Here is a 13,495-nt window from a genome sequence, read left to right as displayed (position 1 = left end):
TATTTCTAGCATGGATAAAAGAGCAGAATGAGAAAAGGGAATGGTGAATCATTCACTTTTGCCAGAAAAGAGTATATGAAATAGAGTAATGTAGTTGAATGCCAGAATAAGGAATTTAATTTTATTTTGTAGACAACAGGGAACCACTAGTGATTTTTGACTAAGGGAATAAAAAGATTAGGACAGGGGATTAGGAAGATAACATGGACTATGCTATAAAGGACAGCTTGCATAAGGGAGAGAGGAAGGAAAGTCAATAAGAAGACTGGTATAATAGTAACAACAAAGAAGTTATGAAAATAGTAATGTTAATGAATAATAGAGATATGGCTACTTCTAGCATACTAATAACTAATAACTAATTGATTGTAAAAGCTAAAGGAAAGGGAAGAATTACAAATGGATTTCAGTTTTTGAGATTGGATGATAAGGGGAATGGAGAAGCTAAATAAAAATTTTTCCATTAGACTTATTCTATGACAAGTAGAAAAATTAATGTAGACATCGTCCATGTGTACCACAAAATAAACAGAGAAGCTTATGGTTTAAAGAACTCAAAATAGGTTAAAATATAGTCTGTGAATTTCAAAACTGAGTTTTTAAAATACTCAAACTAAAAGCTAAAGAAAATTAATTCTTAAATATTCTACAGGAAATCTGTGAACAGCTAACATTATAAATAATGAATAATCATAGAGGAGAGATAAGTTTTAAGAGGAACCTGTCAAGTTCTATTTTGAACATTTTGAGATAGTTGAAGAATATACACATGGAGATTTTTAGTGGACCATTGAAAATATAGGATTAGAATTCTGGAACAGAAATTAAGTGATGAGAAAAGATACTTGGGAGTCATCTTCATATAGGTGAATTTATGAAGCTATGAAGCAATTGAACTCAATATGAGAAAAAAAGTGGAGAAAAAGGCTTCCTGGATTGTGTCTCAGGATCCCTGTTATGTAACCTCCTGGTCCTCCATACTCTTATCTTTAAAATGAAGGGCATGGACCAAATCACCACGGTCTATTCTAGTTTGATAATTCATAGTTCAGGAATCTTTAGTGATTTGGGACAGAATTGTTTTAGAGGAGTTGTAAAGATGAAAATGAGCAGGTAGGTGGTGTAGTAGATTGGAATCAGGATGAGTCAAATCCTTCCTCAGATACAATTCCGTTTGACTCTGTGTTATTATTTATAAAATAAGCTGGAGAAGAAAATGGCAAACCACTCCTATATATTTGCCAAAAAAACCCACAAATGGTTTTTGATGGAAGTACTATTGTAAACTTTCCAATACCTTTGCTGTTTTGATGAGAAACTAATATTTTAAGAAGATTTGATAAAAATTTATAGTGAAAACCCAGTTTTTGTGCAATTTGTTGAGAAGAGAGATACAAGGCATACATAGAAGTGGGATAAAAATATGTATATCATAAACAAAAATAAAAAACAAAACTGGAGAGCAACACAATTGCAAATCTAATTGACTTTACAAATAAGGATTTTTTTAAATGGCCATATTACTTTGAGAGGATTATCATGAAGTAGATGTAAAAGACACAAATTTGTATTTTAAAAGACATTATTTGGGCTGTCAAAAGCTATATTTCTTTGGTACTTCCTAATTTTAGCATTCTGCCTGTCACCTAAGTCATTCCCTAGAAGTAAGATAGTTAAAGATCAACTCTCTTAGTTCACTAGGAATTTCATTAAAAATTTTTAAGATAGACAGCTTCCTAAAGCTATCTCACATTTCTTTTAGAGTTCAGATGAAGGAAAAATAAATTCATTTTATAATGGCAGAGGTCTGTGCTTAAGGAATCATAGTCTTGTAGAGATAGAAGAGATTCTAAAGATTGTCTAGTACAATTCATTTATTTTTGTACGTTATTTAAAAAAAATAACAAACTTATTTCTGCATAAGGCAGCATGAGGGCTAATGTACAATTGAATAGACCCTTGAAAGACAAAAAAAAGTGAATGAATTATCCTAAGTCATTATTTAAGTAGTCAAAAATGATATGTTGTTGAGAAGAGTCTTATTCTCTTGACTTATTGAATAAAATGAAGCTGTTTCATCAATACATGTTGAATAGTATTATTTTTGGAACATGGACCATACTCATTATGAAAGAAATTCTTTCTTTTCACTCAAAAAGAAATTGAAGAAATTTGCTCTAAGTAATTATCAATATGGACCAGGTTTGAATCAAGGGCATTAAGATGACATGGATAATCAATACAATGGAACAGATTCTTACTGATTGGGGAGAGGTTAAAATTGTAGCAAATTCATATAAAAATCCATTATAACAGAAATGATTAATAAGGGAATTCAGAGCCAAATTTTATAGAATCACAGAATCATAGATTTATAGCCAGAAGAGACCATTTATCTAGTCTGACTCCCTCATTTTGTAGATAAGAACAATGAACCTACCAGAGAGGATAAGTGACCTGCTTAACCTCAAAGAGGGAGTGAAGAGAGACACAAGTTCCATACTAGCCATCATTTTACTGTGCCATGCTAACTCTCATTTGTTTGAACTTACACAGAGTGGAGAACCAAAAGAACAATATACCCAATAGCCAAAATAATGCAAAAGTAAATAACAGAAAGAGAAATCCAACTTCAGAGCAGTGAAACAAACATTCTCAACTCCAAAGGACTTTGATATGGGGCAAGTTATTTCTTCCTTCTTTCCACAGACAGGGGTTGAATGACTAAGTGAAATGAGGAAGATGTGTTCAGAAATGCTCAATATATCTGTTTTTGGGGGTTTTTTTTCTTAATTGAAATACTTTGCCATAAGGGAATTTCTTTTTAGAATTTGAATTAAGTGACAATAATGTAAAACAAAAAAAGATGAAACAGTGGCACATCATGGGTATTCTTAAAAGAGCACTTCGTGTTATATCTTTAAAAGTGTAAAATACAATGAATGGTTTATCATATATATATATATATCAGAAATCATGTGTTTCTAGAAAATTAGAACTATTTATTCTATCTATCACAATTCAGTAGGTGAAATCCTCAGAGAAAACTATATAGTAATGGAATTAAAGAGAAAATTGATGTCATTCTCTGAAACTTACTTGCTCTTTCTCCCTATCTTATCTTTGTTCTTTTTTTGCTGTTTCTTATATTCAAAATTATTTAAATGAATTCTTTAGGTTTTATGAAATAAAAGTAACCACCTCAACCAGGAATGACAGGCTGCTCAGACAACATGGCAAACATGTATGAGGTGATGTTGACTTACAATTAATATTTTCAGAGAGTCATTTACAACTAAACCTTTTACTAAATCTAGGAGACCAAATCATGTGCCTGGAATGTAACTCTTTCCTTATCTCTGAATCCCTGAATCTTTTATCTTTCTGTAAGGCTCAGTTCAGGTACCTCCTCTACAAAAATTTCCTTGATTCTTCATTTGACTGGGCCTCTTTTTAAATTACTTTTAATTTACATCTCCGTATATGTGCAGTATTTTTCAGGAGACAAAGGACTTCCTGAGAACAGGACTCTTTCATTTTTGTCTTTTTATCCTCAAAACCCCAAGCTGTCTGTGCCTGAAAGGTACTTAGTGAAGGTTTGGAGAATTTATCTCACAAAATATAGGACATATGACAGCATAGTTAGATAGACAGTATGGCACTGACTAAAATAATAGTAATTGATGTTGACCTAAAGGATGGTCTCAAACAGGGTGCCAAAAGGTCTTATCTTTGAGTCTGTACTCTTCAATATTTCTATCAATTATTTAGCTAAAGATATTACTAACACTTCGATCATTTTTGTGGAGATATTTAAGTTGAGAAAGAGAACCAATGTATCTCAACAGGTTAAAACTATGGACCAAATATGACAATATTTAATTTCATGGGTATACAAGCTAGACAGTTTTGGAACTAACATATTCAATGTCCGTCAAGAAATGGGTTATTTATTATTGTGAGGATTGGATTAAGTAGTTGGATGAGTTTTGTTAGAAATCCTTATCATTTACAAGTTAGAGAACCTAATGTTTAGATATGATGTTTCTAAAAATAGCATCCCCTATTGTAGTTTAAGGAATTGTTACCCTTATTAATAATTCCACATCAAAATTTTACTTGGAAGATATTTCAAGACATTAAATGAAAAAAATTCAGTGAAACAAGCAGTCTTAAGAATTTATATGTATTTGTCATAGCTGTCAATGTGTTTAGAGTTTTATTTAATGTTTGATTGAAACAGCAAACTTCTTGAATCTGCTTGAAGACTTAATTTGTTACTACTTAAATTATTAATGCTAATTCTGTATAGCTTAGATTTTTATATCTCAATTCATTTCTGTTACATAATATAGAGTTAATATGAAATAAAACCTTCATTGTCTCAAATTCTTCCACCAGGCCAATAATCTATCAAGTAATTCTGTGATTTTTATTATTAACTTTCTCAATTCCTGCTTTAATCTACTCCCCAATTTTGAGGAGGCACCTTTCTCTCCCTAATAATTTATGAATTTAACATTTGGTAGGGTGATCATCACTAAGGCAGAATGAGTAGTAAATCAAAAGAGCATGTGGACAACAGACATTCCATTTCAGTTAACAAACATTGTTTACCTGTGAGCCTGTGGAATAGCGTCCAGGAGTTCGAGAACCAGATGTTTTCCCTGAGCCAATGGAACTCTCTGTACTTTTGCCACTACAGCAATGTGTGCGTAGACATTTCCCATATTCTTTACGTACCTAACAAATTAAATATTACCTTTGGTTAGCAAGTAACTTTTTATTCCAGCTATGGACTTATGGTTAAGAGTGCAGGTTTTTTTTACAAAATCCATTATAGTCATTCCTATTTTTGCTAATAATGTTAAAGTATTTTTATTGGACACATATTTTACATAAAATTTGTTTTATCTATAATTGGCAAGTATATAATAATGTGTAAAGAACAATCTTTCTTTTAAAAATCATATCCCTCTCCTCATTAGAACCTAGCAACCTTTTAAGTATTTCAAAGGAGAACAAAGAAACCTGAGATTTTCTTTTTCATAGCTTGTTATTAACATCCTGATAAATTTAATATAAATTGGCATATTGGTTTATTGAGTACTAGAAATTACTTTTTTCTGGCAATGGGTTAATGAGGAAATGACAAAACAAAAACACACAAACAAAAAATATCTCACCACATTTTTAAAAAAGATATGGTTTACTGAGATTTTATTTTAAACTTATTTTTTTTCTTTCTGAGTTTAGTATTTATGAAAAGTGGCATATGTACCCCCCTCTAGAGGTTTTTGAGCTCCTGAGAGCTGGGCTTACTTGAATTCTGCCCCCAAACTTATTTCCCCTTGTTTCTTTTGGGTCATTGAAAAACAAGATCCATTTTCTTTTCTATACCATGGTTTGTAAAATTTGCTCAAGAACTAGGAACTAGTCAAAAAAAATCAGAAAACATATACCTAAAAAATGTAAAAAAAAACCTCACATCTTTTTGGATTTTATATTTTAATGAAAACCCTCACATGCTATCAGTAAATATTGTAAAATAAAATTTACATGGATATGATAAATAAACTGACAGAATGCTTTAAGTTACATGAGAAGTATTGGACTCTTCAGTTTGGGCAGATTTCCTTTCCCCATCTTGAGCTATAATTTCCAGGGGGAAAAGGAATGAATAGAGTGAGTTCAGAACCTCTGATTTCACTTTGAGTGATGTTTGCTTAGCCCTGTAATCTAGTCTGATAGCCTTCCATCTAAATTATTTCCTGAAATGCCTCTTCTCAGGCAGTGCGTGAGAGGGGAAACTGCCCATCACCTCTCTTCTCTCTTCCCACTGGCACAGTTCCCTACTTCCCCTACTATTCTTTTAAAATGTTATTATTTTTCAATGAGTAAAAATCTATTTTTCTCTTTCCCTCTCTAGTCCCCATGATAAGGAGACGAAAAACAAAGCTTTTGTAACAAATATGGTTAACTAATTTTTGCATTGGTCATGTCTAAATAATACATGATTCAATTCACACTTTGTCATTTCATCATCAAGAGATGCCTTAACCTGCTTTGTAAAAACCAAGTAAAGTGTGGGTCTGATAGAGATGGAAAAGGAGGGAGGGAGGGAAGGGGAGAAGGGGAAAGAGGAAGGAAGAGAGGGAGAGAAAAGAAGGAGGGAGAGAAACATGTCTCTGCTTGAGACAGAGTTCACCTGGTAGAATAAAGATTCAGCTAATTCTTCAAGGCCAGTTCAACTCAAATATTATGTTCCATAATGAAATTAATGGAACTAGGGACTACAACATGTAGACAGGTATTAATACTACTGCCTACTATTAATATTAGATATCTTATATTTATAACTTACAAAGTTTTCCTTAAAACAACTTTAAGATACACAAAATCTGAATAATGTTGTTACAGAAGAAGAAACTGAGTCAGGCAGTAGATGTGAGGCTTGTCATTGCTAGGATGGGAATCCAGGTTTTTGTAACTCCCAGGTTCATTCCTTTTTATTTCCCTCCCTGTGTGCTTACAGAACTAGTTTTAATTATGAAATCATCAAAAAAGAAATTGTGGAAATAGTAAATATCTGAAAATTTCATTTCACATGTGCTCCTGACTCTGCAAAGAAAAATACCTAAATTTTTTTCTTAGAATTGAATGTACTTTACTAATACTTGTAAATCATCTTTTCATGATAATATGTATTATAGTGTAAAAAAGAAAAAAATATATTAAAAGACTAGATAGAAGGAAAGCCTGGAATCAAAATTGCTTGGGTTCAAGCCTTATCTTTAAATGTGTTTTGAATAGTACCTGGCACTTATTAGGTACATAGTAGGCACTTAATAAATGTTTATTGAATTGAAATGCCTAGGTGACCATGGACAGCACTGCAAGAAGTTCTCTCATACTCTGAGATTAGATGAAAAACCCAATTGCATTACTGATGAGAAGTTCCACAAAAGAAATTTCTCAAATCATGGAAATATATTTCTTGTTCCTCTCCCCCCCAAAAAAGATATAAACGATATGCAAATATATATATATTTTTTAATGGTACAACCTGCTTTTATTTTGGAAGCTTGATTAAATGAGGCAATCTCTTTGGATGCAGTGTGGACAAATTCATTTCTTATAATCTCAAAATCCTAAAGGACCTCCAATGATTACTCCAACAACAAATTGGAAAAACAAATTCCTTTTATCACATCTCTCCAAAATAGTCATCTAGTTTTTGCTTGAAGTTTTTTCTAAGGGGGAACCCATTATTTCCTAAGGCAGCTGACTCTACTTCTAGAGAACTTAATAACAATAAGAAAGTTTTTCTTTTAATTAAACCTAAATTTGGCTGTGCTCTAGATCTTTCTCTGGTGGAAAGAACATTTTGGATGGTGGGAGGAAAGGAGGGAAAGGGAGAGAGTGGAGGGAGATGGGGAGAAGGGAAGAACGGGGCAAGAGAGAGGGTGAGAAGGGGAGGGCAAGAGAAAGGAGGGGAGAGAAAGGGAGAAAAAGGGGGAGAGAGGGAGAGGGTTAAGTCATCCAGAAAAAGTTAAACACCTTTTCTACATGACAGTAATCAAATATTTGAAGATGAATAAACCAAATACAGATTAAAAAACTCAACGTATAATAAAATACTTAACAATATTTTGGTGGGCTTGAAAAACTAGAAACAAAATAGATGGCTTGAAAGAAAGGGAAAGCTTTGGGACAGCTAGGTGGCACAGTGGATAGAGCCCCAGCCCTGAAGTCAGGAGGACCTGAGTTCAAATGTGGCGTCAGACATTTAACACTTTGCGACCCTGGGCAAGTCACTTAACCCCAGGGGAAAAGAAAGGAAAGCTTTGAAGGAGAAAAGAATTTCAATAACATCAATGTGAAAGGAAAGTTTTCCAGGTATATGGGACAACCAGAAAAGGCTGAGATTAATATGATGAGATTAGTAAATAGCTAGGGATTAATTTTGCTTAGAAAGCATAATGTATAAAGTGAGAACATCACTGCCACTGAAGAAGACATAGAGAGGGCAGGAGAAAATGTTAAGTGAGAACAAACTGCAACATATAAAAAAACCAAAGATTTTGAGGTGGTTTTTTTATCAGGAATGACAGGTCAGAATATCAGTGGTATAAACCAAGGCTGAAAAAGCAAATGAGCACTTGATTGTTAAAAGCTTTCAAAAAGGAGGCTAAGAAATTTATTTTTTATTCCCAAAAGACAATGCTTATTTTCAAGGAAGAATATGACATCATCCATGAGAACTCATCAATAAATTTCTCTCATTCTCTTAAATCTAGTAATGTGTTTGTGATTTGTGTGTGTGTGTGTGTGTATGTACTTTGTCTTATTTGGCATTTTTGTTTGTTTCTGTAGCAATCTCAGGGAAAAAAAAAATTACCAAACATTTACCTTCAAAGTAAATGCAGGTTTACTAACCTAATTACTAATCTAACCTAAACTAATTACTTTGCTGGCTAAGGGGGCCTATAACTATAGCATGATTACAAGATTCTCATGAAATATGTGTGTATATGCATATATACACAAATAATTATGTGTGTATATATAAACATAAATAAATGTATGTGTGTTTTCTCTATTCCAGAACTGGCAATGTGACATTAGGTCTTAAAGGCATGGAGTGGGGAAGTGGGAGAGGGAAAGACATTTTAGAATATTTTCACTTCCCAAACAAAACTGAATACTCTGAATCACTAATGTAAAACTACTGTGGTGAAGCCATGTGTTGACACACATTACTCAATGCATAATAGACTATTTAAATTTCCTGATATTTTATTTTAAACATTAGCATAAGATTAAGAAATTGCTTAAAAGAAGAAAAGAAAGATGAATCGAACATTATGACTATAATCCTGAACATTTTCTACAGAAATTTTCTTAAGGATTACCATAAAACAGCTCTTTGAGTGCTTGATCGTTTGTGTAATCTAATCCATTTATTCATGCTAAATTGTGGCTTAATTGCCTTTAAATAGCTGGCCACCACTTTATATTATTTTGGTTTGAATATTTTCTATAACATAGATGTCAAGGAGAAGAATTGGTTTTGTGAGAATTATCATTACTCCAGACAAGTCAGGAGAGCAACCATCTTGGACACAACTCAGTAAAAAATGAAGGAAAAAAAGTGTTGCACTAGATAAGCCAAACTATTATAATATTTTTCTTCCTAAAAAAAAGTCTGCAGGAGAAATCTTAATCATAAATGTTTATAGCTTAGACAGTGAGAAATAAAGTATTAGAAAAATAAGATGTTCTTCCATTGTAGAAACGATAAACTTTTCAATCATTAAATCATCTGAAATTTCTTGAATTAAACAATACTAGAATAAGCATAATGAAATTTAAGTAGATGACCAAGAAAGAAACATTGCCTCTATTTTTTCTTACAAATTTAAAGTTCCTTAAATACTATCAGTTGCCCATTAGAAAACTAGCATTCCTTATTTTTTAAAATTTATATTCATTGATACAGAGCTCTATTCCTTATTTCAATTATAAAAATAGCATCAAAATGAATACTTTAATAATATGGAATAGAAGCATTAAAGAATGGCCATTTAGTATTTTGAGTTACTTAGTATGACAATTGTCATGTTTTAAGTTAAGCTCAGAACATGCTGACACAAATATATGTTCATTTTAAATAGGTGTTGAAAATAGAAAATGTTTTATAGCACAAAAAACAACAGAAAGTATGCAATCCATAGATGCATTTTTCTTTTTTTTTCTGCAGAGATTCAAAATTTGCATCTATTTATTTTCTATATTATCAGTTTTTTTTTTAAACAAATCAGCAAAATGGTTAACTGTAGTGGGGAAATGTATTTTTACTAATGAAATTATATAACACAAATAATGTTTGAAATTTTTAAAAAATTGGCTTTTTTTGGCTTTAAATACAACATTTCTGCTCATTTTTATCAGACTTTTATTCACTTGAACTTATAGGGTTAAATAAATCTGACCCTCTATTATAAAAAGTAAACTTATAGTCACATTAAAGTAGAATCTGTACTAGTGAACATCATGGTATAATAGATCTCCCTTTTCTTGCCAAAATCTTTCAACAAATGGTCTACACCTACTCCCTTTAGCTCCTTTCCAATAAGTAACTCCTTAGTTCCTGGCTTTCATTTGACAAATACAGATTTTAGGGAAGGTTCTTTTGACTTAATTCTCTCCAAGTTTACATTTTCAGTTATCTGTTACTACATGATTCCAATCAGATGTCCATTTAGCACTTCAAATTCATCTCTTTCTCTGATTTCTGTCAGCTCTATTTTAACACATCTAGCTTTGAAATTCTTTAGCATTGTGTTTGATTTTTCTTTTGTTTTTTTCCTTCTCTATATTGAATTAGGAGTCAAGTCTCATATATGTGATGTATCCTTGATGGATCTCACAAGTATTAGCTTTCCCATTCTGTACCTTGCTCTCCTTTTGTATTTAATTTATGTAAATATATAAATAAAATAAGGGAACACCATTAATAATTGTTTTTCCTTCTTTCTCAAAGAGGACAATGATTGTCAGGGAGGTGAAACCATGACATGCAAGTAATTGGATTTCAGTGAGGGAAGGCTGGGCAAGGTCATCTGCCTCAGTTTCCCCTCCAGAGTCATCTGGGTCTAGTGGTCAGATACAGATCAAGACAAGACTGGTGAAATGGGAGACTTACATTTTTAAGCTAAGATCTTTAATATGTCTCAGTTTGCCTGAGGCACGCCCATTCAGTGAATGATTAAGGCAAGAATCTCCTCTGTAGCTAAGTCCAAAAAAAATTTAATAAATAAATAAGTGAACGAATGAATCTGGGAGGAAAAGCAATAATAAATGCTAGTTGGCTGACTGACCATAGCTACCTTCTTCCTCACACCCCTCACTCAGCCATATACAAATATTATCTTTCATGCTGCCTTAATCACCTCAAGAGGGAAATGTTTCAAAGCAGGAATGGAGAAATCAAATTAGAAGACAACTTTACAGTGAGCTAATCATATCCTAGTCCATTGTTTGGTTTTCTCTCTACTCACTTACTATTTGAGGACATTGACTTGTTAGACTCACACTGCTTAGAGCTCAAAGTAGTAATCAATATGAGAAAGCTGTTGATTTGGGGGACCTGCTTGGACTTTGTGGTTTTTCCTCTTTCCTGATCTCTCTGCCCTTCTGTCTCTCAGTTTTTAATGATATCCTTTGGCCAGCAATGAGGCAATAAAATCTATGCCAATTTGCTTCCTCGCTCTAGATTCTGGCTCTTTCACATTATCTTAGGATATCCTTTCCCCCTAAGGAAATTGTCTTTCCATGATCTTAGAATAACTAGTTATGTTCAAGTTAGTTCCCTGCCTAAAAAAAGTCTGATGCTTAACTATTTTTTTGTGACTTAAATAATAGGAATACAGAATGATTGCTTAAGTGTTCAGTTTGGGGAAACCAATGTCCAAAGTGGTGAAATGATTTGCTTCAGGTGACACAAGTAATACAAAATTTAGACTGAGGTATTCACACTCCACATCTGAAGTTCGATTTCCATCGCATCACACCCATCTTCCCATTTCTAACCTTTCTAATCTTATCTCCAGCTCTGCATGTTTGTGCCATGCACATTACAATTTATTCCTCAAACACGCATCCTACTTTTCCATTTCCTAAAACTGGTTCATACAATTCTCTTAGAATATCATCCATTTAACAAAACCTCTTTCAAATCCAACTCAAAAACCCCTTCTATGTGAAACATTACTTGAACCCCTGATTTAAATATGCTCTTTCTAGTCCTCTAAATTCACTGTAATTGATTTCATTAATACTTCTCTTATAGAATTGAAATTGTTCTGCCTTTTATTTTAGCTAGGTTTATACTTCTCTTTCCCCTTCTCCTTAGGGGAAAATAGTTTGCCTTTTCTCATTTTCATACTGACCACAATGTCTAGCACAATGTCCGTGGTTATAGATGTCATTAAATATTTATATAATTGAATTGAATTTTTCCAACCAAATCTAGTACCATTACCTCAATGCTAATTCTTAAAAATCTCTATGGACATTGTCACTGCTAAGCATTATTTTCTTGAAATTCTTCCTTCTCTTGATTTCTGTTCCACTACATTACTCTGATATTTTTACTTTTCTGACTACTCCTCTGCCCCCTTTCATCTACAATTTATTTTTTTCCTTCCTCATACAACTAATACTAGTTATAGTCTAGGATTTTGTTTTTGTCTACCTCCTCACTAATCTTAATTTTGGGGGAGAAAGGGGAGGGAAGTCAATTTACTCCCATTTTTAGACTCATTTTCTTTTTGATGAATTTCCCACTATGGTATTTCCATATGTCCCTATTATATTACTCTTTATGTTCAAAACAAACTTGTTTGCTTCACAAATTAATTCTCCTTTTAAAAATGTTCTTGTTTTGTAACTAACAGTAGGCTCTCAACCAAATAATAAAATTCCAGATTTTATCTTGATGAAATTGTAAATTTAGCTTTTTATTGACACCATATTAGATACCATTATCTTAATTAGATTGTTATGACATATTCTAATATGACATTAGATATGATATATATTATGTATATTATTGATATTAATTTTCCTAATATAGTTGTTTTATTATGTCAACTTAAGATATCTTCCTTACTGCTCATCATAACCACAAACTCTTCTAAAACTGGCACTTCCCTGTTTGAGTAATTCACTGACTTCCAACAAGAAACCATTTCATTCAAGTAAGATAGTCTTTTTACTGTTCCTTTCATTTATCAAATACATTTATGCCTCTAGAACTTTTTTCATGATATTTCCATGACTATTTGCTATCCTTTTTGTCATTAGTGTAATTTACCCTAAAAACCAGAAAAAGTTCTTGAGAATCCAGACAAATGACCCATATTGATAAAAAGTTGAAAGTCTAGCTGAACATCTAAGTATGGCAAGGATTTGCTATTTCAGAATCATGTCTGGAAAACAAGTCTTAAAAAAATGAATCCCAAATTTCAAAATGAACTACAAGGTAAAGAACAAGTAAAATGTTAAGTCCTATGAGATTAGTAAGGTGGAAATAGAGGAAGGTAGAAGTGTTGATCAGAACACAGGGAAATCATTCAATCTGTATAGACTCAACAGGCAGGAAATTGGAGGATACCCATGGTGATTGATAGTGAAATGGTAGTCATTGGGGCAGAGATGAAAGTTTGGAAACTTAAACAGCCTCGGAAATAAAGAAATAGAAGGTAAAAAGCTGAGTTGCTGAAAAATCATGGTATAATAAATTTAGTTTGTAGGAACCCATGAGATCAAGTTTAAACTTCCTAATTTTACAGAAAAAGAACCTAAAGACCCAGAGAAGTTAAGTCTTTTTATCCCGAGCAAACATTGCAGTGTCTAGTATAGAGTAAGTGTTCAATAGATATTCTTGAATAGGTAATACATAGAAAAGCTAGGACTTGAACCAGTCCTT

The 13,495-nt window shown here is 32.5% G+C and overlaps 1 protein-coding gene across 9 annotated transcripts in view; it reads right to left on the bottom strand.

The window, feature by feature from the left end:
- The window catches only part of ADGRL3 (adhesion G protein-coupled receptor L3), a 905,707-nt gene that overhangs the window by 38,959 nt on the left and 853,253 nt on the right, over positions 1 to 13,495 (bottom strand). For all 9 annotated transcript variants that reach the window (XM_051964507.1, XM_051964499.1, XM_051964500.1 and 6 more), the window contains one exon: positions 4,618 to 4,743. In XM_051964507.1, the coding sequence (XP_051820467.1) occupies positions 4,618 to 4,743 (126 nt within the window). The remainder of the gene's footprint in view (positions 1 to 4,617; positions 4,744 to 13,495) is intronic.

Source organism: Antechinus flavipes, chromosome 6 (genome assembly GCF_016432865.1).
Source record: "Antechinus flavipes isolate AdamAnt ecotype Samford, QLD, Australia chromosome 6, AdamAnt_v2, whole genome shotgun sequence".
NCBI classification, from domain to species: domain Eukaryota; kingdom Metazoa; phylum Chordata; class Mammalia; order Dasyuromorphia; family Dasyuridae; genus Antechinus; species Antechinus flavipes.
This window is presented reverse-complemented; position numbering and strand designations above follow the sequence as displayed.